At 51.4% G+C, this 24,641-nt stretch overlaps 1 protein-coding gene across 1 annotated transcript in view; it reads left to right on the plus strand.

The window, feature by feature from the left end:
* Positions 1–24,641, plus strand: part of LOC142312763 (retinoblastoma-like protein 1) — a 78,072-nt gene that overhangs the window by 10,198 nt on the left and 43,233 nt on the right. The window contains exons 5-7 of the mRNA XM_075351751.1: positions 14,283–14,375; positions 15,681–15,752; positions 15,839–15,926. Coding sequence (XP_075207866.1) covers positions 14,283–14,375; positions 15,681–15,752; positions 15,839–15,926 — 253 coding nt within the window. The remainder of the gene's footprint in view (positions 1–14,282; positions 14,376–15,680; positions 15,753–15,838; positions 15,927–24,641) is intronic.

Here is a 24,641-nt window from a genome sequence, read left to right on the forward strand (position 1 = left end):
ATTCTGATGTGGGTGGAAGCCACGGCTTCCACCATATCCGCAGTTCACATCCCCGGCGTAGAAAACTGGGAAGCGGACTTCCTCAGTCGCCAGGGTATGGACGCAGGGGAATGGTCCCTTCACCCGGACGTGTTTCAGGAAATCTGTCGCCGCTGGGGAAGGCCGGACGTCGATCTAATGGCGTCCCGGCACAACAACAAGGTCCCAACTTTCATGGCACGGTCTCGCGATCACAGAGCTCTGGCGGCAGACGCCTTAGTGCAAGATTGGTCGCAGTTCCGACTGCCCTATGTGTTTCCCCCTCTGGCACTCTTGCCCAGAGTGCTACGCAAGATCAGGTCCGATTGCCGCCGCGCCCTGCTCGTCGCCCCAGACTGCCGAGAAGGTCGTGGTATCCGGATCTGTGGCATCTCACGGTCGGCCAACCGTGGGCACTACCAGACCGGCCAGACTTACTGTCACAAGGGCCGTTTTTCCATCTGAATTCTGCGGCCCTGAACCTGACTGTGTGGCCATTGAGTCCTGGATACTAGCATCTTCAGGATTATCTCAAGGGGTCGTGGCCACCATGAGACAGGCTAGGAAGCCCACGTCTGCTAAGATCTACCACAGAACGTGGAAGATTTTCTTATCCTGGTGCTCGGCACAGGGAGTGTCCCCCTGGCCATTTGCATTGCCTACTTTTCTTTCCTTCCTGCAATCTGGTTTGGAAAAAGGCTTATCGCTCGGCTCCCTTAAAGGGCAAGTCTCAGCGCTATCGGTATTTTTTCAAAAGCGTCTAGCACGACTTCCTCAGGTACGCACGTTCCTGCAGGGGGTTTGTCACAACGTCCCTCCGTACAAACGGCCGTTAGATCCATGGGATCTGAACAGGGTACTAGTTACTCTCCAGAAGCCGCCCTTCGAGCCTCTGAAAGATGTTTCACTTTCTCGGCTCTCACAGAAAGTGGCCTTTCTGGTAGCGGTCACGTCTCTTCGGAGGGTATCCGAGCTGGCAGCGCTGTCATCCAAAGCTCCCTTCCTGGTTTTTCACCAGGACAAGGTAGTGCTGCGCCCGATTCAGGAGTTTCTCCCTAAGGTGGTATCCTCTTTTCATCTCAATCAGGATATCTCCTTGCCTTCCTTTTGTCCTCATCCAGTTCATAGGTATGAAAAGGATTTGCATTTGTTGGATCTCGTGAGAGCACTCAGAATCTACATTTCCCGCACGGCGCCCCTGCGTCGCTCGGATGCACTCTTTGTCCTTGTCGCTGGTAAGCGCAAAGGATCGCAGGCTTCCAAATCCACTCTGGCTCGATGGATCAAGGAACCAATTCTTGAAGCCTACCGTTCTGCTGGGCTTCCGGTTCCATCAGGGCTGAAGGCCCATTCTACCAGAGCCGTGGGTGCGTCCTGGGCATTACGACACCAGGCTACGGCTCAACAGGTGTGCCAGGCAGCTACCTGGTCGAGTCTGCACACTTTCACCAAACATTATCAGGTGCATACCTACGCTTCGGCGGACGCCAGCCTAGGTAGAAGAGTCCTGCAGGCGGCGGTTGCCTCCTCGTAGGAGAGGGCTGTTTTGCAGCTCTAACTTGAGGTATTACTTTACCCACCCAGGGACTGCTTTTGGACGTCCCAATCGTCTGGGTCTCCCAATGGAGCGCCGAAGAAGAAGGGAATTTTGTTACTTACCGTAAATTCCTTTTCTTCTAGCTCCAATTGGGAGACCCAGCACCCGCCCTGTTTCCTTCGGGATTTTTGTTTTTTTCGGGTACACATGTTGTTCATGTTGAACGGTTTCAGTTCTCCGATGTTACTTCGGATTGAATTTGTTTAAACCAGTTATTGGCTTTCCTCCTTCTTGCTTTAGCACTAAAACTGAGCAGCCGTGATCCCACGGGGGGTGTATAGCCAGAAGGGGAGGGGCCTTACACTTTTTAGTGTAATGCTTTGTGTGGCCTCCGGAGGCAGTAGCTATACACCAATCGTCTGGGTCTCCCAATTGGAGCTAGAAGAAAAGGAATTTACGGTAAGTAACAAAATTCCCTTCTTCTCAGCAATCCACTCGCTCCAATCAGCAGGAGTGATAATACCTGTCCCAGACGACGAGAAGTTCGGGGGTTTGTATTCCAACCTCTTTGTGGTCCCCAAAAAGGATGGGTCAGTTCGACCCATCCTGAACCTCAAACACCTAAACAAACGTGCACGTACGGAGATTCAGAATGGAGTCCCTAAGGTCCATTATTGCATCCATGGTCGAAGGGGAATTCCTCGCCTCCATAGACATAAAGGACGCGTACCTGCACATACCCATCGCCCCAGATCACCAAAAGTTCCTCCGCTTCGCAATTCAGGACTCCCACTTTCAATTCGTAGCTCTACCCTTCGGCTTTGCCACCGCACCAAGGGTCTTCACCAAAGTCATGACGGCCGCCATGAGCGTCCTTCACGCCAGGGGAGTAGTCGTTCTCCCTTACTTGGACGACCTCCTCATCAAGGCCCCCTCCTTCCGTGACTGCTCAACCAGCGTACAGATCACTGTAGACACCCTATCCTGTGGCTAGTGAATCTGGACAAATCATCCCCGATTCCCATTACGATCCATCACCTTCCTGGGCATGTCCCTGGACACCCGTCGGAGCTTGATCCTTCTCCCTCAGGACAAGGCGATCGCTCTTCAACGAGCGGTACGCTGCCTTCTACGTCCTCCGTCTCGCTCCATTCGATTCAGCATGAAAGTGCTCGGCAGGATGGTGGCGGCTATGGAAGCAGTACCCTTTGCTCAACTGCACCTCCGCCCTCTGCAGCTAGCCCTTCTAGCGGCCTGGGACAAGAGCCCCTTCTCCCTGGACAGATATCTTCACCTGACGCCTTCAGTCAGGTACGCACTCCGCTGGTGGCTTCGGTCCTTATCCCTATTGAAGGGGAGATCTTTTCTCCCAGTGAACTGGCTGGTCCTGACCACGGACGCCAGCCTCCTAGGCTGGGGAGCAGTGTACCGGCACCACACTGCTCAAGGACGTTGGACGCCCCAGGAGTCTTTCCTACCCATAAACATCCTGGAACTCCGCGCGATCTTCCTCGCGCTCAGGGCGTTCTGCCCTTTGCTAGCGGGTCGTCAGATTCGAGTCCAATCGGACAATGCGACAGCTGTAGCCTATATCAATCGGCAGGGGGGCACCCGCAGCAAAGCGGCTTATCTCGAGGCCCACAAGATCCTCAGCTGGGCCGAATCGACGGGATCAGTGATATCAGCGGTACACATTCCGGGGGTAGAGAACTGGGCAGCAGACTTTCTAAGTCGCCATGGCCTGGCCGTCGGAGAATGGTCTCTCCACCTAGATGTGTTTCTACACATCTGCACTCGCTGGGGCACACCAGACGTGAACCTAATGGCCTCAAGACTGAATGCAAAGGTACCCACGTTCATAGCCAGGTCACGCGACCCGCAGTCCATCGGTGCAGATGCTCTAGTCTGCTCCTGGTACCACTTCCGCCTGCCTTACATATTTCCACCTCTACCCCTGCTGCTGTGGGTAATCAGGAAGATCAAGGCAGAGGGAGTCCCGGTGATACTGATGGCACCGGACTGGCCGAAGCGCGCCTGGTACACCGAATTAGTACAAATGCTCACAGATGCACCGTGGCGCCTTCCAGACATCCCAGACTTGCTGACCCAAGGGCCCATTTCCCATCAGAACTTCAGAGCCCTGAAGCTGACGGCATGGCCATTGAGACCTGGGTATTAAGAGCGGGATTCTCCCCCGCGGTTATTTCCACCATGATCAGCGCCCGAAAGCCTGCTTCATCCCACATTTACCACCGTACGTGGAAAATCTTCCTTTCATGGTGCAGGGCAACTAACGTCCAGCCTATGCCTCTGGCCATCTCCAGAATTCTCGACTTTCTACAGTCTGGCTTGCAAGCGGGGTTGGCTCTCAGTTCCCTTAAAGGGCAGGTCTCAGCGCTCTCAATCTTCTACCAATGCCGCCTGGCTCATAAACTGCAAGTCAAGACCTTCCTCCAGGGCGTTTCCCATCTAGTTCCCCCGTACAAACGGCCGCTGGAACCATGGGACCTCAACCTTGTTCTGGACGGTCTCCAGAGGTCTCCCTTTGAACCCCTCAAGGAATCCTCCCTTGCTCTTCTGTCCTGGAAGGTAACATTCCTGGTGGCAATTACGTCCATCAGACGGGTTTCGGAGCTAGCAACACTCTCTTGCCGTGAGCCTTTTCTGATCTTTCACCAGGACAAGGTGGTTCTGCGCCCCCTTCCGGATTTCCTTCCAAAGGTTCTTACCCCGTTTCATTTGAACGAGGACATTGTTCTGCCTTTCTTTTGTCCACACCTGGTTCATAGGGTCGAAAGGTCTCTGCATTCGTTAGACCTCGTCAGAGCTCTCAGATATTAAATTTCTTTAACGTTCCTATGGGAGACCCAGACCATGGGTGTATAGCTACTGCCTCCGGAGGACACACAAAGTACTACACTCAAAATGTGTAGCTCCTCCCTCCTAGCATATACACCCCCTGCTAGCCAGTCCTAGCCAGTTCAATGCTTTGTGTTTCAGGAGGTCACACACACATGCATTCTCTGATTTTGATTTTTGATTTTTCCTTTTGGATCAAAGATTTGGAAGAAAAGCGGGTCCAGCTGGACTCCCGGCATGTCCCTTCTCACCCCACTGTGTCGGCGGTGCTGTTAAGGTTGATTTTCCAAGGCTGGAGCCTTCTCATGCCTCGCTCCTTCACCATCCCCTGGGGCTCTGGCTTGAAGTGGGAGCCAACACGGTTCTCACTGCTTTGCAGGAGACCGGTCTCCATCCGCAGCCCTTTTTCAGGATCCTGCTGGACGGAGCTATCACCCCCCAGGGACCTGGCAACCTGCGTCTCACAAGCTAAGTATATGAGACGTTATTACCACAGAAAGTGGTCTTTCCAGGGGTCCTTTATACTTTATTTATTGGGGAGAGTGTGTTTTATGTTTATGTTAACGTTTCCGGCCGGTTCTCCAGTTTTCACTGGAGAACCGCGCCGATGGTGCCTGCACGCCGGCCGCATGTTTTACTCTAGGCCCCGGCTTCGCCTGAGGCCTAGTTTCGGTTTCCACTGCCTCTGCATGTCAGTCAGGCAGAGGGACAGTGTGGCTCCGCCCAGCGGCTGTGCAGAACAGGGAAGGGACACTCCTCACTGAGGAAGGATTCCCTCCCCTGGCTACCTCATTTGCCGCTCTGAGTAGGCCCCGCCCCCTCTCCTCGCTCCGGTCGCCATTTTCTCAGCGTTCTCTGTGCCTGCATAGGCACAGAGATTCCACATTGTGACAAGTGGGGGCCTGGGCTGAGGGACTGGAGGGCACAGAAATGTCTGTTTAAACGATCTGGCAGCCACAACCTCCGGTTTGTGCAGCTGCTTATTTTATCTGTTTATATATGCTGGGGGCCATTCTAGGACAGAGCCCCCACCTCTGCAGCATGTCTCACAGAGCGAGGCTGCAGGCTGTTTTTATTATGCACTGCATGTAGTCTCGTACGGCTGTACCGAGCTCATAAACACAGTGGCCCCTCAGCCTGGAGGCTCATCAGTGGTCCCTCCAGCTGCTCTGGCTTCGGTGGCTGACCCCTGGTTTGGCTAGAATTCCCTATTTCCAGGGGTCGGCTGTCCCGGAATCTGCTGAGCATGCAGCCCCCTTCTCAGGGCGTTTTCTGCTACAGCTCGCTCAGCAAAGCTCACAGAGGACTCTCCTTCTGGTCTCAGAACCCGTCCTCCTGACAGGGAGACGCAGGGTCCCCTGTCCTCCCCGTCCCGCAGCTCTGATTACGAGCTGACTCACTGGACGAGGAGGATGTCTCTACCAGGGGCTCGGACGCTACTTTATGTACCATTGATCCGTCCGTAGGTGACGCAGATGCTAATGATTGGATTGCGTCCATTATACTTGTACTGGACCTCCATCCGCCTGTATCAGGGGAGTATTCCCCGCTGGCAGAAAGGCATCAGTATACCTTTAACAGGACAAGGAGTGTGTTCCTTAACCACTCTAGTTTTCAGCCCACTGTGTCCAAGCCCACAGCCTGTCCTGTCAGACCCCAAAGCGGGGTTCTGCTGACTGTTTCCCCCTCCCATCAGAGGTGGTCAAGGAGTGAGCTCATTCGCCAAGGGTGGTCCCTCCGGTGTCTAGACTTTCAGCCCGGATAGTTGTATCAGTGGCTGACGGCACCTCTATAAGGATCCCACGGTACATTAATTTTGTACTGGACCTCACTCCGCCGGAGTTACCTTGCCTAGGAGAACACAATGTGTGTTCCTTAACCACTCCAGTTTTCAGGCCACTGTGACCAAGCCCAGGGTCCGCTCTGACAGTCGCTTCCCATGAAGCGTGATTCTGAGGCCTTTTTTTTCCCTGTCCACCAATGGTGGTCAAGAAGTGGGCTCATTCACCTCAGGTGGCTCAGCCCGGACCGTTATGTCAGTGGCTGATGGCTCCTCACTTAAGGTTTTGCGGTCCGCCAGGTTGTCCTTCTGGCCAAATCTGTATGGGGGCGGCAGGAGCTTCGTTCTCCTCAGCTTTACAGCAGTGCGGTTTTTTTGTAGCCTTCTCTGCTTCTCTAGAGGAGATGCATTCCCTCACAGGGACTCTGCCCGAAATGGTTGCCTGAACTTCCAAACTTCAGTCTTTTCATCCTATGCCACGTCTGCCATGCTGGACACCGCACGGCGGTGGCCTTGGCTACTTTCCTCGCTATCCGCAGGCTCCTGTGGCTTCGGAAATGGAAGGCAGATGCTTCTATAGAAGTTCCTTGCTGGGCTCCCTTTTGTTGGGACCAGTCTCTTCGGAACCAACTGGATGAAATTAAGGAAGCTCTTGGCGGGGAGAGTTCTTCCTTGCCACAAACCTAAACCAGGGAACCTGTCCAGGGCAGGAATCAGTTGAGGTTTCGGTTGTTTCGTTCCTCCATCTGATCGTTCTCTAAGCCCTCGGCCTCGTCCACTAGCTCGGCCAAGGTTCATAGACCCAAATGGCGCTCGAAGCTGCGTCTTCAGAAGACCGCAGGAGATGCTGCCACTGAGTCAGCTTCCTCCGTGCTATCTAGCCATGCCAACAACGTCCTTGGTCGGTGGCAGGCTCTCCCACTTGGCGACGTATGGTTTTAACACGTCTCCGTTCAGTGGGTGCGGGATTATATCTCCCATGGCTACAGGATGGAATTCTATCCACCCGCCAAACAGATTTTTTTCTGTCAACTCCCCCCGGCTCCAAGGCCGCTGCCTTCTCACAGGCCGTGGCATTTCTTGCAGGCCAATGGAGTAATTGTACCGGTTCTCGACTGGGAACGATTCTGAGATTTCTGCTTAAATCTATTCCTAGTCCCCGAAGAGGGCGGTGCCTTCCGACCTGGATCTTTAGCTTTTCAAGCATGGTCAGGTGTGGCGTTTTCACATGGAGTCTCGGTCTTGTTCCGTGTGTTTTTCACCGGATCAATCAAGAACCCAAGGAGATTCCCTAGCAGCCATCGGCATCAGAGATGCCTATCTGCATGTGCCAATTGCAGTTTCACACCAGCGTTGGCTACGTTTTGCAATCGGAGTGGTCCAATTCGTGGCTCTTCCCTTGGGGTTAGCCACGGCCCCTCGAGTATTCTCATTGGGGCAGCTGTGATTAGGGTCCTGCACCTCTAGGGATTGGCAGTGATCTTTTGCCCTGGACGGTCTTCTTGTCGGGGCTTCATCCAGTGCAGACTCTTAGCAGAGTGCTTCGCTCACTCTCGCCACTCTAACCAATTCGGGTGGCTTGTCATTCTGTCCAAGTCCACTCTGACTTCGAACCAGAGGTTCCCAGGGACGCAATTCGAGACTGTCGGCACTTGTGAAGCTGCTCTTAGTCGAACAGTAGTCCCTCCGCTGGCGGTCGACGTCGTTCTATCAGGCACCGAATACAGGTGCTGGTCAGATGGTGGCGATTCCTTGCCCAGTTTCTCCTGCGTCCTCTGAGACTGGATGTTTTCCGCTGTACAAGCGAACTTCCTCCTTCCACGGGGTGGTGGCTTCGCCACAGACCAGGGGCTCGTTTCAGTGGTGGCTTCGGCCACTCTGTTTCAGGGACGCTCCTTCCTGGCCCCGTCCCGGGTGATCCTCACCAGGATGCTAGTCTATCCGCCTTGGGAGCAGTATATCTCCACCGTGGAGCGCAGGGCGCTTGGACTCTGTCCGAATCAGCCCTCTGGATCAATGTGCTGGAAATCAGAGCTGTATTTCTAGCTCTCTAAGCCTTTCACCATCTGTTGGCGGCTAGGCACATTCGAGTCCAGTCGGACAACGTGACAGCGTTTTCCTACATCAACTTCCAGGGCGGGACACTCAGCCGCCTGGCAATGTTGGCGGCTCAACGCATTCTTCAGTGGACGAGGGACTCCTAGTCCACCGTATCCGCAGCCCACATCCTAGATGTGAAAACTGTGAGGCAGACTATTTCAGCTGCCCAACCGTGGTCCACGATCCTCAGGTTTTGCGGCAGATGCACTGGTTCATGTTTGGTCCCAGTTTCGTCTGTTTTACATGTTTCACCCTCTAGCTCTTGTCCAGAGTCCTGCGCAAGATCAGTAAAGAGGGCCGTCCGGTCATTCTCATACTCCAGACTGACCCAGGCAGGCTTGGTACCCTGACCTGCTCCATCTGTCCGTTGGGTTGCCATGGCATCTTCCGGACCGTCCAGACCTTCTCTCAAAAGGTCCGTTTTTCCGCCAGAATTCTGGACTCTCAGATTGACGGCGTGGCTTTTGAGTCCTGGATCTTGACGACTTCTGGTATCCTTCCTGAAGGCATCTCCACTATCACTCGAGCTCCAAAGTGTCCTTTGGCCTTTTTGGCCTTGCCGACCCTCCTGTCCCTTCCACAGTCCGGTCTACAGCTAGGACTATCCCTCATTAAGGGACAGGTCTCGGCTCTGTCAGTGTGTGCCAGCGGCGTATCGTCCGGCTGGCTCCGGTGCGCTCCTTCAAGGGCGCATCTCACATCATTCCGCCTTACCGGCGGCCTATGGAGCCCTGGGACCTTAATCCGGTCCTCACGGTTCCCGGAAACCCCCCTTTGCGCCTCTTAGGGAGGTTTCTTTGTTTCATCTTTCACAGAAAGTAATCTTTCTAGTGGCCATAATTTCCCGCCAGAGAGTTTTGGCTGCACTCTCTTCGGAGTCACCCCCTTTTTTTGGTCTTTTTCATCAAGACAAGGTGGTCTCCGTCCGACTCCGGACTTTTTCCCTAAGGTGGTTACTGCTTCCACCTTATCCGGGGCAATTTTCCTGCCTTCCTTTTGTCCGGCTCCTGTTCATCGCTTTGAAGAAGCGTTGCATATCCTGGATCTCGTGCGGGCGCTCCGGATCTATGTGTCTCGCACCGCCGTTATTAGGCGGTGCACCTCTCTCTGGTGCTGACCACTAGTCAGCGTAGCGGTCTCTCGGCATCTAAGCCGACCCTGGTTCGTTGGCTTAGGTCGGCCATTTCCGATGCCTACAAGTGTACTCAAGTGCCTTCCCCGCCGGGGATCAGGGCACACTTGATCAGAGCTGTCGGTGCCTTTTGGGCTTTCAGGCACCAGGCTACGGCTCAGTAGGTCTGTCAGACTGCCGCTCGGATTAGTCTGCATACTTTTTCGAAGCACTACCCAAGGCATGCTCATGCTTTGGCAGACGCGGGCTTGGGCAGACGCATCTTTCAGGCGTCTGTCGCCCATTTGTGAAGTTAGGTTTCGCCTGCTTCTCAGTTTGTCTGTTTATTCCCACCCATGGACTGCTTTAGAACGTCCCATGGTCTGGGTCTCCCATAGAAACGTTAAAGAAAAAGAGAATTTTGTTACTTACCGTAAATTCTTTTTCTTGTAGTTCCGTCATGGGAGACCCAGCACCCTCCCTATTGCCTGTTGGCAGGTTTCTTGTTCCGTGTGTCTTCACCGGCTGTTGTTGTAGACAGAGGTTCCGGTTCTTCCGGGTTTTACTCTGTCTCTTCTTGTGGGTGGATGTCCTCCTTCAGCTTTTGCACTAAACTGGCTAGGACTGGCTAGCAGGGGGTGTATATGGTAGGAGGGAGGAGCTACACGTTTTGAGTGTAGTACTTTGTGTGTCCTCCGGAGGCAGTAGCTATACACCCATGGTCTGGGTCTCCCATGACGGAACTACAAGAAAAAGAATTTACGGTAAGTAACAAAATTCTCTTTATCCAGGACAGCCCCCTTTAGGAAAACGGACTCTGTTTGTCATTCCTGAGGGGCCTAAGAAGGGACAGGCAGCTTCAAAGGCGACACTGGCTCGCTGGATTCGCTCTGCGATCCAGGAAGTTTACCGCTTGCAACTCAAGCCCATTCCTAGTGGGCTGCGGGCTCATTCCACGCGAGCAGTTGGCGCTTCGTGGGCCATTTGGCATCAGGCTTCAGTGGAACAGGTGTGTAAGGCTGCGACCTGGTCTAGCCTACATACGTTTTCAAAGCATTAGAGTCCATACCCAGGTTTCAACTGAGGCAAATCTGGGTAGGAAAATTCTGCAAACGGCAGTAGAGCACCTCTCTCAGGCGCTCCAGGATGTCTGGGACTGGTTCCTAGTCCTTGGGTTGTGTTGTCTTCTTTTATGTTTCCCACCCATGGACTGTTTTAGGACGTCCCATGGTCCTGTGTCCCCCAATGAGGCGTCAGAGAAAAACAGATTTTTGTGTACTCGCCGTAAAATCGTTTTCTCTTAGCCATCATTGGGGGACACAGCACCCACCCTGTTGCCCTGTTGGGCCTTGGTTCTCTCAGTACCTTATTTGGTTATGACTCTTCTTTTCTCATGTTCCTCTGAGAAGTTTTTACTGTTTTTTTTTTTTTGTTGTTTTTTTTTCTCCTACTGCTTGTGTACTAAAACTGAGCTTGCCTGGCCCGGCCAGGGGGTGTGTACTGCAGAGGAGGAGCTATGCTTTTGCATCTACTTAGTGTCCTCCTATGGATAGGCAGCATAACACCCATGGTCCTGTGTCCCCCAATGATGGCTAAACGAAAACTATTTTACGGTGAGTACACAAAAATCCGTTTGTTTATTTTTCCCCCCATAGGTTTTGCTGGTGAATCACTGCAGAAAGGTTATGAACATTTTCTGCAGCGAAACATGCAGCAAATCCGCGGGTAATCCACAGCAAAATCCGCATAGTGCGTACAGAGCCTAAACCTCATAGATTACAGCTGTATGGGCGGGTGAACATTGGCCCACTCTGTGATCTCATTGTCTGCAGGCAAGCCTTCACAACAAAGATAGTCCAAAGTGTATAAGCCATTTACCACATAGTGATGGGTATGATTGTGGATATAAAATCGCTGGACAGTGAATTTTCCACCTTGCTGGTATCATTGTCCTGATTTTGGTCTTGGAGAATATTTGAAGATCTCTTGTTCCAAATACTTAAATTACATGGGACTAAACGGGCATTAGATAATCTGTGGCATTAGATTGTGCCACAACTGCCATAGGTTTTCGATTTAAAATGGAGAAATATTCAATTTTTATTCCTTTTGTCTTCTGTTACCTGTGCTCTCCAAAAATAAAATCCATAACTTACTATTTAATACTAAGAAAAAACCTGGTAGCACATGGCCGGTCATCTGTGCCCAGTAAGAACTTGCAGCATTTCATTCTCCTCTGTTTGTTGTACTCCTGTCTTACAAGTGTGACAATTCCAAACACTGCAGTACCTTAAAGAGAATCTGTCATGATGGCACATGCCACTATAGTCTTTTGTAAGCTGCAGGCACCCTCTGCAATGTTTAGGCGTCCATGAGCCACCACTCCGAATATATTTGCATCCTGAAAGCAAATAATTGAGTTTATATAAAGTGGCTGTCCTATTTGCAGTAGTGCTTTAGCACTCAGTGGTGGTATCTGTTCTTTACAGGGTGCAAACGTGTTTTTATAGCTTTCAAGTTTTGTATTGACAACCTGTCCTAACGATAGATGATCAATATCTGATCAGTGGAGGTTCAACTCTCAACACTCCCACTGATCAGTGGTTTGTATTTTCCGCTGTGGCCAGATAGGCATTGTACGGAGCTGGAACATTACGGCTCTGCACAATCTAGAGCAGGGGTGGGCAATTAATTTTCCCATGGGGCCGCATGAGAAGTTGGGATGGTTTTAGAGGGCCGGACTAATATAATTAACTCGGTTTTACTATATAATATATACTGTGTGTATGTAATATATATACACATACACACACAATGCCCATATACTACATCACTACACCCGCCACATACTACACCTGCCATACATCCCTATACACTACACCTGTAATAAACTACACCTCTATATACTATACCACTATATACTACGTCACTGCACCACTATATACACCTGTAATAAACTACACCACTATATACTACACCTGTGATAACCTACATCACTACACCCCTATATACTACACTTGTATTATACTACACCACTACACCCCTATATACACCTGTATTATACTACACTCCTATATACTACACCTGTATTATACTACACCACTATATACTACACCTGTATTATACTACACTCCTATATACTACACCTGTATTCTACTACAGCACTACACCCCTATATACACCTGTATTATACAGGTGTATATAGGGGTGTAGTATAATACAGGTGTATATAGGGGTGTAGTGGTGTAGTATAATACAGGTGTATATAGGGGTGTAGTATAATACAGGTGCATATAGGGGTCTAGTATAATACAGGTGTATATAGAGGTCTAGTTTAATACAGGTGTATATAGGGGTCTAGTATAATACAGGTGTATAGAGGGGTCTAGTATAATACAGGTGTATAGAGGGGTCTAGTATAATACAGGTGTATATAGGGGTCTAGTATAATACAGGTGTATATAGGGGTCTAGTATTATACTACACCCCTATATACACCTGTATTATACTAAACCACTACACCCCTATATACTACACCACTACACCCCCCCCCCCCCATATACCACACCTGTAAAACTACATTCCCATATACTAAACCACTACACCCCAAATATTTGTCAGCAGTTAAACCCCCCCCCCCCCCCGCCATTCTCCCCGCAGGTTACTAGTAACCACTCACCTCTCTTCAGGCACCTCCGTACTAGCCCCCCCGCTGAGCGGCTTCTCTTTTACATGCCCAGGCTACGCCGATGCTGTATTCCTAGGAGCCCCCGCCGCTGCTTCTCTCCGTACAGGCCCCGCCGCTGCAGCTTCTTCTCCTTCCGGGCGGGAACTTTTCAAATGATACACGCGCGCCATACTGGCGATATCAGGGCACGCGTGTGTCACAGAGAAAGGTGCCGGACAAGGAACAGAGGAGAGATTCCTGCATTCCGCTGCCTACACTGTGCGGCGCTACAGGATCTGTCCTCTGTTTCCTACCCGGCACGCAGCGTGTGATGAAGGCAATCTGACCACGGGCCTCCCGGAACCTGGAGCTCCGGACAACAGGTCAGATTGCCCTAATCACTGACCGGCCAGCAAGAACGCCCTGAGCCAGGCGGGCCGGTCACAGAGAGTAGGCGGGCCGGATGTGGCCCGCGGGCCACCCCTTACCCAGGTCTGATCTAGAGGCTAGTGATGAGTGGGCACTACCATGCTCGGTGCTCAGTACTTGTAATGAGCACTTGGTCGGGCTTGACTGGAGTATAATGGACTGCTCGTTACGAATACCGAGCATGGTAGTGCTCACTCATCACTAGTAATGGCCATTGTCTGGTATTGTGGCTTGGCTCCAATTCAGTATCTAAAAATGGTTACTTCATAATGTATCTACATCTGGCTGCTGCAGAAGCTGCAAACTGCTGATTGATTGGCAGGGATGCCAGGTGTCAGACCTCCACTATCTGATATTGCTGGCCTAAATCCTGAATAACCACTTTAAAGGAAACCTGTCACCAGATGTTCAGAATACCTACCTCCGGGTCTGTGCGAAGCACACTGGTTAGATGGGCGTCTCCGTTCTCCAGGTCGGCGCCACCTCTTTTGGCCATCTTTGTCCTCCTTCTGAAGCTAGTGTATATGACGCGTTCTACGTTATCTACACAAGCCGTCAGTGCGGTCCTGCGCAGGTGCACTTTGATCTGCCCATCTGACCAGTCTGCTCCGCACTGACCGTTAGGTAAGTATTCTGAACATCCGGTGACAGGTTCCATTTAAGGCTCCAAGCACTTGCCACTGTTATTGGTGGAAACTGCTCTGGACACAGAGGTGCATGCTGCGTAATTATTGCAGTGTATACCTTCATGACGGCTTCTCTTTATTGTACTTATTTCCAGAGTGATGGAAGCGAGAATGGGGATGATGCCATGAAAAGCTTTAAGAGCTTCTTTCACTGGCGTGGTTTCTTAGAAGACCATGAAATAGCAGTGGTATGTTCTGTTTTTACTTGTATATCTCTGTATTAGTGGTAATTTGTTTTCTTTGTGTCTCCCCTCCCAACACAATATCCTGCGGTCTAATTGATTCCAAGGACTGACTGTGGCTCTTCTTATTCTTAAACCTTCACCAGCCTCTGACTGCAATATCCAAGTGTTCCCACTCCATGTGATATTTAGCTTTATATTTGTGTTCACCTTTTACTTTTCTGCTTGCACTGTACGTTGCTTGAGGCTGATCAATTTATTCCCTAAAGTTTATTCTACCTTCTAGGAATTTCTCATTGTTCTACGCTTTCAAAAGATATTCCAGAGTGAAGGCTCTTGGTGAATTAGAAATGATTAAAAAATGTCACGTTACCTAATCACAATTCCATAGATTTCACACAATCCTTCTCTTGGCCATAGCTGCTGCTTATGCTCTTCAGATATTCAAGACCGCACAATTGTGAACTCTTGGCTGTTATCATAGAGAAACTTTTATTGTGCACTTGTGGCCAGCTCCAGCCCAGAAATACATTAGTGAATCTGGTAAAATTATTGAATATTCGCAGTGAGAGGAACAAAATTATAATCTTGTGATACCTTTAAATGGCTAACTAAAATAAAATAAAGTGATGTTACAAAGCAAGCTTTCGAGACCTCTTAGGTCCCTTCATCAGGCATGGTATGACAAAATGTCTGAAGAAACACCAATATATGCACTGGGAATTTGCTAACAAAGTTCAATCGAAGAAAACGCAAACATCGATGTAAAATCTTCCATGTTTATTGCTTCATATAAGAAATCCACGTAATTATGGCTACATGCAAGCAGTTGCAATGATAGAATGACCACAGTTTAAAGGCAGCACATTTCTGACCTTATCTACAGCCTTTGACCACAGACCCAGCAGGCTAGAAACATGTTGCCCTTTCACCTGTGGTCATTTTATCATTGCATCTGCATGCATCTAGCCATCATTATGTGGATATGAAGCAATAAATATGGCAGATTTTAGAGCAGTGTGCTGTTTCTTGGATTGGTCTTCCTTGGAGTAATTCATGCCATGCATCTCATAGGGGGAGCTGAATGGTCTTTTCCTGGCTACATTGGGAATTTGCGGTGTCTCGATGCTCCCAATTTTGGTTTAGAGCTTTGCTTGGACGACTTCATTTCACAACAGTTGTAAGACCCCCGAGTGTAATTATTTATGCATCAGTTAATCACATCTACAGATTCGTCCGTCCTCCCCACGTCGAATGTTAACCAACATTCTTGTAACCTGCTTATAAGTCTTCTGTAATTGCATTCTACAGGTAACAAAGGAAGAGAGGCTGTTTCATGATATCATGAAATGTTACAGGAATCAACCCCAAGCAGAAAGCCGTGTAAGTAAAACCTTGTCACATATATTTTTTTTTTTTTTTTTTTATCTGTCTTAATGGTTTTGTCATAATTGCTTGTTGTTTGTTAGGTGTACAGGCATGTATTGCTGAAAAAGATGCCAGAGGAGCAGCAGCGAGACACTGGTTCCAGCCAAGATGTGGAAATGGCTGATTGTGGTAAGATAGATTTGTCTTTGAATGAAATATCATCTTGCTGTTGCAGAAATCGGCTATTTCTCCAGTGGACTTGGTCTCCTGCTTCATCACATGAATCCTGTGCATTTAACCCCTTCACGACCAGCCGATTTTGCGCTTTCAATTTTTTTTTTTCGCCATTCCTCTTCCGAGACACGTAACTTTTTTTATTTCTTCGGCGCTCCATTGGGAGACCCAGACGATTGGTGTATAGCTACTGCCTCCGGAGGCCACACAAAGCATTACACTAAAAAGTGTAAGGCCCCTCCCCTTCTGGCTATACACCCCCAGTGGGATCACTGGCTCACCAGTTTTCTGCTTTGTGCGAAGGAGGTCAGACATCCACGCATAGCTCCACTGTTTAGTCAGCAGCAGCTGCTGACTATGTCGGATGGAAGAAAAGAGGGCCCATACTAGGGCCCCCAGCATGCTCCCTTCTCACCCCACTTTATGTCGGCGGTGTTTGTTAAGGTTGAGGTACCCATTGCGGGTACGGAGGCTGGAGCCCACATGCTGTTTTCCTTCCCCATCCCCCTGAGGGGCTCTGAGGAAGTGGGATCTTACAGGTCTCCAGGCACTGAGACCGGGCTCCATCCACAGACCCAGAGAACCTGCTGGATATGGAGCTGAGTATCGTCAGGGACAGGCCCCTGCTACATTAAGGTACTCTGTGTCTCCGTACACATCGCGCACACACACACCAGCATTGCTGGGAGTGCTAGTGCGCCGGGGACAACAGCGCGGAGCGCTCGTGCTATTATTCACGGCAGCTTTGCTGTGTGAATTTATGTATTGGGAACTGCCGCGCCGGGCCGCTGCTGGGTGTTTTTACACTGTGGCGCGGCTGGGACTTGTGGTGCGCCGGGGACTCCGCGCTGGCCGTGCACATAGGACGGCCGCGCTTATTACTCGAGTCCCCGGCTTTGCGGCCTAGTTTCCGTTTCGTTCCCGCCCCCAGCCCTGCCAGTCAGGGGAGAGGCGGGACGCTGTACAGAAAGTCAGCGCCGAGGGCTGGAGTCTGCTTTGCATTCTCCAGCCCCCTTCACTGGACACAGTGGGACGCCGGTTTCCCGCTCTTGCCTGGGGCACGCCCACGGCCCGCCCCTCGTCACACGAGCTGGAGAAGGACGCCGGCAGCCATTCCTGCAGTCCGAGCTGGAGAACGGAGACAAGCTCTGGGCAACCAGTCACAGGACTCTGGCGACCACACACCCGCCTATAGGCGGGCGGTAAGCAGCACCTGAAGTGCTGACCCCACTGAATACCGTTGTGTCCATTTGTATTTTAGCTTGTATTGCATGTGCTGAAGTGTTCATTTGTACTTATGCTTGTATGCTGTGACCTCACCGCCCCACCACCGTGCGGAGCTGCCGCCCCACCACCGTGCGGAGCTGCCGCCCCACCACCGTGCGGAGCTGCCGCCCCACCACCGTGCGGAGCTGCCGCCCCACCACCGTGCGGAGCTGCCGCCCCACCACCGTGCGGAGCTGCCGCCCCACCACCGTGCGGAGCTGCCGCCCCACCACCGTGCGGAGCTGCCGCCCCACCACCGTGCGGAGCTGCCGCCCCACCTACACCCCACCTACTGTCTCCTCCCCAAAATCCTTTAGGATGTAAGCCCGCAAGGGCAGGGCCCTCTTCCCCCTGTGCTAGTCTGTCTATTGTAACGTGTACATGTATTCTGTATGTAACCCCCTCATGTACAGCACCATGGAATCAATGGTGCTCTATAAATAAACAATAATAATAATAATAATAATGCTATACATTGCACTGTACGGTCGCTATTCTTGGCTATATTCTCCTAGAATGGCTAGACTACAGCAGCAAAAAAGCAAAGGTGCTAAGGCACAGGCTTTCTATGCTGCTTGTATTGCATGGGCTGAAGTGTTTATTTGTACTTATGCTTGTATGCTATACATTGCACTGTACGGGCGCTACTCTTGGAGATATTCTCCTGGATGGCTAGTCTACAGCAGCAAAAAGGCAAGGGTGCCAAGGCACAGGCTTTCTAAGCTGCTCATATTGCATGTGCTGAAGGGCTCATTTGTACTTTATGCTTGTATGCTATACATTGCACTGTACGGTCGCTATTCTCGGCTATATGCTCCTAGATGGCTAGACTACAGCAGCAAAAAAGCAACACAGGCTTTCTATGCTGCTTTTACTGCATGTGATACTGTTCCACCGGCAAGTTCCACTAACCCCCGTTGTGTGCAATGCTCCTCTGTAGCACTTGGTCAGCCGGGGTCTCTACTAGAGGTGGCCAAAGGAACCACCTGTGAACCCTGTCCATGGACAGGGACGGTGTTGCAGTTTCGGCTGATAGATTGTCATGGGATAGTGACTTGCAGTCCAGACAGGCCATGGGCAATCTTGATCACTGCTCCCTGGCCACCCTCATTTGGAACAAAATCAGTGCTCCGGGGGGGTCCCAGGCATTCCAGGGTGAAGGCTCTGACACGGACGACAGTCCCAGACAGCCTAAGCGAGCTCGCTGGGAGCGGCACTCTGCCTCATCACTAGTCAGGGTCACAGCAGAGGACTCTCTGTATGATGAGGCAGACGTAGCTGATCAGGACTTTGATCCTGACACCGCTCTCAATCCGGATACACCGGATGGTGACGCCATGGGGAATGATCTTATAGCGTCCAGCAATGGCATGTTGGATATCTCTCCCCCAGCTCCTTCAGTGGAGGAGTCAGCTTCCCAGCAGGAGAAATCTCATTTCAGTATCTCAAGCGTACATTGAGTACTTTTCTGGCCACGCTGACTTCAGAGAAGCAGTGCAGAATCACCACGCTTACCAGATAAGCGTTTCTCCAAATGTATTAAGGATACATGTTATCCCCTTCCCCCTGACGTGGTCAGGCGCTGGACCCAGGGTCCAAAGGTGGATCCCCCAATCTCCAGGCTTGCGGCTAGATCCATAGTTGCACTGGAGATGGGACTTCACTTAAAGATGCCATTGACAGACAGATGGACCTCTGGTTGAAATCTGTCTATGAAGCTATCGGCGTGTCGGTTGCTCCGGCATTCGCAGCCGTATGGGCACTCTAAGCTATGTCAGCTGGTCTTGCGCAGCTGGTCTTGAGCACAGGTACATCTGTGCCGCAGGTAGCGTCCTTATCCTCGCAATGTCTGCATTGCGACTTACCCTATTAATGCTGTCCGAGAGAGACAGTCGAGGTTTCGGTCCTTCCCAGGCTCGGGCAGGTCTAAATTGTACTAGTCCAAAAGGGCTCAAAAGGCTCAGAGGGGCTCAGATTCCAGGCGGGCTCAATCACGCCCAAGGAAGGCAGCCAGAGGAACCGCTTCCAAGGCGGTCTCCTCATGACTTTAAGCTCTCTCTCTCCGCATCCGCGGTTGGTGGCAGACTCTCTCGCCTTGGCGACATTTAGCTGCCACAGGTCACAGACCGGTGGGTGAGAGACATTGTGTCTCACGTGTACAGGATAGAGTTCTGTTCTCGGCCTCCGGCTCGATTCTTCAGAACTTCCCCACCTACCCACCGAGCCGAAGCTCTTCTGCAGGCAGAAGGAGCGGTAATTCCTGTTCCTCTTCAGGAACAAGACACGGTTTTTCCCTCCAATCTGATTGTGGGGGACCTAAAACTGCTCAACAAGCACGTGAAGGCCAGGCGGTTCCGGATGGCATCCCTCCGCTCCGTCATTGCCTCAATGTCTCAAGGAGATTTTCTAGCATCAATAGACACAGGATGCTTATCTCCACGTGCCGATTGCTCCAGAGCACCAACGTTTGCTACGTTTCATTATTGAAGACGAGCATCTTCAGTTCGTAACCCTGCCCTTCGGTCTGGCGACAGCCCTACGGGTTTTCACCAAGTTCAGGGCAGCAGTGGGAGCAGTCCTGCACTCTCAGGGTCACTCGGTGATCCTTCCTTGGACGGTCGACTGGTCAAGGCACCCTCTCAAGAGGCATGCCAACACAGCCTGAGCGTAGCGCTGGAGACTCTCCAGAGTTTCGGGTGGATCATCATCTTCTCAAGGTTAAATCTGACACCGACCCAATCGCTGACATATCTGGGCATGGAGTGTCACGCTCCCTCAGCGATAGTGAAGCTTCCGCTGGACACGTTCACTACAGACGGGGGTGCAGTCTCTCCTTCATGGCCAGTCACACCCCTTAACACGACTCATGCAGAGGCAGTCACTTTCGCGCAGTTTCATCTGCGTCCACTCCAATGTGGCATTCTTTGCCAATGGGATGGGAAGTCGACGTCCCTAGAAGGAACGTCCCCCTTCTCAGACGGTCAAGGACTCTCTTCAGAGGAGTCCATCCTTCAAATCAATGTGCTGGAAATCTGGGCAGTGTATCTTGCCCTGCAAGCCTTCCAGCCGTGGCTGGAAAGCACACACTCCGAATTCAGTCGGACAACTCCACAGCGGTGGCATACATCTACCACCAAGGCGGAACACGCAGTCGGCAAGCCTCCCAGGAAGTCCGGCGGAGTCTGATGGGGGTGGAAGACAGAGTATCCACCATATCCGCAGTTCACATCCCGGGCGCAGAAAACTGGGAAGCAGACTTCCTCAGTTGCCAGGGTATGGACACAGGGGAAGGGTATCTTCACCCGAACGGTTTTCAGGAAATCTGTCAACGCTGGGGGATGCTGAACGTCGACCTAATAGCGTCTCGGTACAACAACAAGGTTCCGAGTTTCATGGCGCGGTATCACGATCAAAGAGCTCTGGCGGCAGACGCCTTAGTTCAGGTTTGGTCGCAGTTCCAGCTACCTATGTGTTTCCCCCTCTGACACTGCTGCCCAGAGGGCTACGCAACATCAGGTCCGTTTGCCGCCGCGCCATCCTCATCGCCACAGACTGGCCGAGGAGGTCGTAGTCCCCGGATCTATGGCATCTCACGGTCTGCCAACCGTGGGCACTACCAGCCCGGCCAGACTTACTGTCCCAAGGGCCGTTTTTTCCATCTGAATTCTACGGCCCTGAACCTGACGGTATGGCCTTTGAGTCCTGAATCCTAGCGTCTTCAGGATTATCTCAGGACGTCATTGCCACCATGAGACAGACTAGAAAACCGACGTCTGCCAAGATCTACCACAGGATGTGGAGGATATTCTTCTCTTAATGCTCTGCTCAGGGAGTGTCTCCCTGCCCATTTGCATTCCCTACTTTTCCTTCCTTCCTGCAATCTGGTTTAGAAAAAGGTTGTCACTCGGCTCCCTCAAAGGACAAGTCTCAGCGCTATCTGTATTCTTCAGAAGCGCCTAGCACCACTTCCTCAGGTACACACGTTCCTGCAGGAGATTTGTCACATTGTCCCTCTGTACAAACGGCCGTTGGACCCACGGGATCTGAACAGGGTACTAATTGCTCTCCAGAAGCCGCCCTTCGAGCCTCTGAGAGATGTTTCACTCTCTCGACTTTCCCAGAAAGAGGCCTTTCTGGTAGCGGTCACGTCTCTTAGGAGAGTGTCCGAGCTAGCAGCGCTGTCATCCAAAAGCTTCCTTCCTGGTGTTTCACCAAGGCAAGGCAGTGCTGCGCCCGATTCCGGAGTTCTCCCTAAGGTGGTATCCCCCTTTCATCTCAATCAGGATATCTCCTTACCTTCCTTTTGCCTCATCCATTTCATCGATATGAAATGGATTTGCATTTGTTGGATCTGGTGAGAGCACTCAGAATCTACATTTCCCGCACGGCGCCTCTGCGCCGCTCGGATGCACTCTCTGTGCTTGTCGCTAATCAGCGTAAAGAGTCGCAGGCTTCCAAATCCACCCTGGCTCGATGGATCAAGGAACCAATTCTTGAAGCCTACTGTTCTGCTGGGCTTCCGGTTCCATCAGGGCTGAAAGCCCATTTTACCAGAGCCGTGGGTGCGCCCTAGGCATTACGGCACCAGGCTACGGCTCAGCAGGTGTGCCAGGCAGCTACCTGGTCGAGTCTGCACACTTTCACCAAGCATTGTCAGGTGCATACCTACGCTTAGGCGGATGCCAGCTTAGGTAGAAGAGTCCTGCAGGCGGCGGTTGCCTCCTTGTAGGGAAGGGCTGTTTTACAGCTCTAACATGAGGTATTTCTTTACCCACCCAGGGACAGCTTTTGGACGTCCCAATCGTCTGGGTCTCCCAATGGAGCGCCGAAGAAGGGAATTTTGTTACTTACCGTAAATTCCTTTTCTTCTAGCTCCAATTGGGAGACCCAGCACCCGCCCTGTTGTCCTTCGGGATTTTTGGTTGTTTTTCGGGTACACATGTTGTTCATGTTGAATGGTTTTCAGTTCTCCGATGTTACTTCGGAGTGAATTTGTTTAAACCAGTTATTGGCTTTCCTCCTTCTTGCTTTTGCACTAAAACTGGTGAGCCAGTGATCCCACTGGGGGTGTATAGCCAGAAGGGGAGGGGCCTTACACTTTTTAGTGTAATGCTTTGTGTGGCCTCCGGAGGCAGTAGCTATACACCAATCGTCTGGGTCTCCCAATAGGAGCTAGAAGAAAAGGAATTTACGGTAAGTAACAAAATTCCCTTCTTTTCAATCAAAATGGTCATGTTGGAGCTCGTTTTTTGCGGAACAAGCTGTACTTTTAAATAAAACCATAAGTTTTAACATACAGTGTACTGGAAAACTGCAAAAAAAGGGCAATTGCACTATTGTGTTTGAGATGTTTTATTCACTGTATACACTATATGGTAAAACTGATGTGTTGGTGAGATGCCTGAGGTCGGTGTGAGTTCGTGGACACCAATCATGATTAGGTTTACTTTTATTTAAGGGGTTAAAAAAAAAACAAAACAGAAGTTTGTCCAAAAAAAAGTGGCGTCCGTTTTGCGCCATTTTCCGCGACTCGTAGCATTCACATTTTTCGGGATATGGGACTCAGTGACTGCTTATTTTTTGCGTCTCGAGCTGACTTTAATGGTACCATTTTTGTGCACATGCTACGTTTTGATCTCCTGTTATTGCATTTTGCCAAAAATTTCTGGCAACCAAAAAACGTAATTTTGGAGTTTGGACACTTTTTTGCTGCTACGCAGCTTACCGATCAGATAGATTAATTTTTTTTTATTTTGATCGGGCATCACTGAATGCGGCGATGCCAAATGTGGTGTTTGTTTTTTCTTCGGCGCTCCATTGGGAGACCCAGACGATTGGGTGTATAGCTACTGCCTCCGGAGGCCACACAAAGTATTACACTAAAAAGTGTAAGGCCCCTCCCCTTCTGCGTATACACCCCCCGTGGGATCACGGGCTGCTTCAGTTTTATGCTTTGTGCGAAGGAGGTCAGACATCCACGCATAGCTCCACTGTTTTAGTCAGCAGCAGCTGCTGACTATGTCGGATGGAAGAAAAGAGGGCCCATACTAGGGCCCCCAGCATGCTCCCTTCTCACCCCACTTTTGTCGGGTGTTTGTTAAGGTTGAGGTACCCATTGCGGGTACGGAGGCTGGAGCCCACATGCTGTTTTCCTTCCCCATCCCCCTGAAGGGCTCTGGTGAAGTGGGATCTTACCGGCCTCCAGGCTCTGAGGCCGGGCTCCATCCACAGACCCGGAGATCCTGCTGGAATGGAGCGGAGTATCGTCAGGGACAGGCCCTGCAACGTTAAGGTACTCTGTGTCCCCGTACAGTCTATGCACAAACACACTCCAGCGTTGCTGGGTGTGTTAGTGCGCCGGGGACAGTAGCGCTGCGCGCTTGGGCTTTACTCACTGCAGCTTAGCTGAGTGAGTTTATGTGTCGGGAACTACCGCGCCAGCCGCTGCTGGAGCTGCGGCGCGGCTGAGACTTGTGGTGCGCCGGGGACTTTCGCGCTGCCGCGCTTTTACGACGGCAGCGCTTATAAATCTAGTCCCCGGCTTCTGCGGCCTAGTTACGTTTCGTTCCCGCCCCCAGCCCTGTCAGTCAGGGAAGGGGCGAGACGCTGTACAATGATCAGCGCCGAGGGCTGGAGTCTTATTTACATACTCCAGCCCTCTCACTGGGCACAGGGGGACGCCAGTTTCCCGCTCTTGTCTGGGGCACGCCCACGGCCCGCCCCTCTTCACAGGACGCCGGCAGCCATTCCTGCAGGCAATCTAAGCTGGAGAACGGACACAGGCTCTGGGAGACCCAGCAAAGGGATTCTGGCGACCACTTACCCGCTTATGCGGGCGGTAAGCAGCACCTTGGTGCTGACCCCACTATTGCCACAGTGTTTTTTTGTGTACTTTATTCTTGTGCTTATATTTGCAAGACCATACACAGACACACGCCAGCATTGCTGGGCGTGTTAGTGCGCCGAGGACAACAGCGCTGCGCGCTTGGACTATACTCACTGCAGCTTAGCTGAGTGAGTTTATCTGTGGGAAACTGCCGCACTGGAGGCTGCGGCGCGGCTGAGACTTGTGGCTGTACGGTCGCTTCTTGGCGATATACCCCTAGATAGCTCTGAGGAGACAACAGCATGTCGTCAGCATAGAGCAAGGGGGCCAAGGCACAGGCTTTCTATGCTGTCTGTACCGCTCGTGAGGCTGTTTTACCGGCAGGTTCCACTAACCCCTAATGGGTAGAGTCTCTGCTAGTGGTGGCCCAGAGAGGGCCACCTGTGAAACTGTCCAGAGGACAGAGTTGCAGTTTTTTTGCTGATAAAATGTCTTGGACTATGAACAAAATGCTAGCAACTTTGCAGTCCAAGGCGGTGACTCAGACCAAGGGCATTGTTGAATCAAGGCTCCCCGGT

Source organism: Anomaloglossus baeobatrachus, chromosome 5, assembly GCF_048569485.1.
Source record: "Anomaloglossus baeobatrachus isolate aAnoBae1 chromosome 5, aAnoBae1.hap1, whole genome shotgun sequence".
In the NCBI taxonomy this organism is placed as follows: Eukaryota; Metazoa; Chordata; class Amphibia; order Anura; family Aromobatidae; genus Anomaloglossus; species Anomaloglossus baeobatrachus.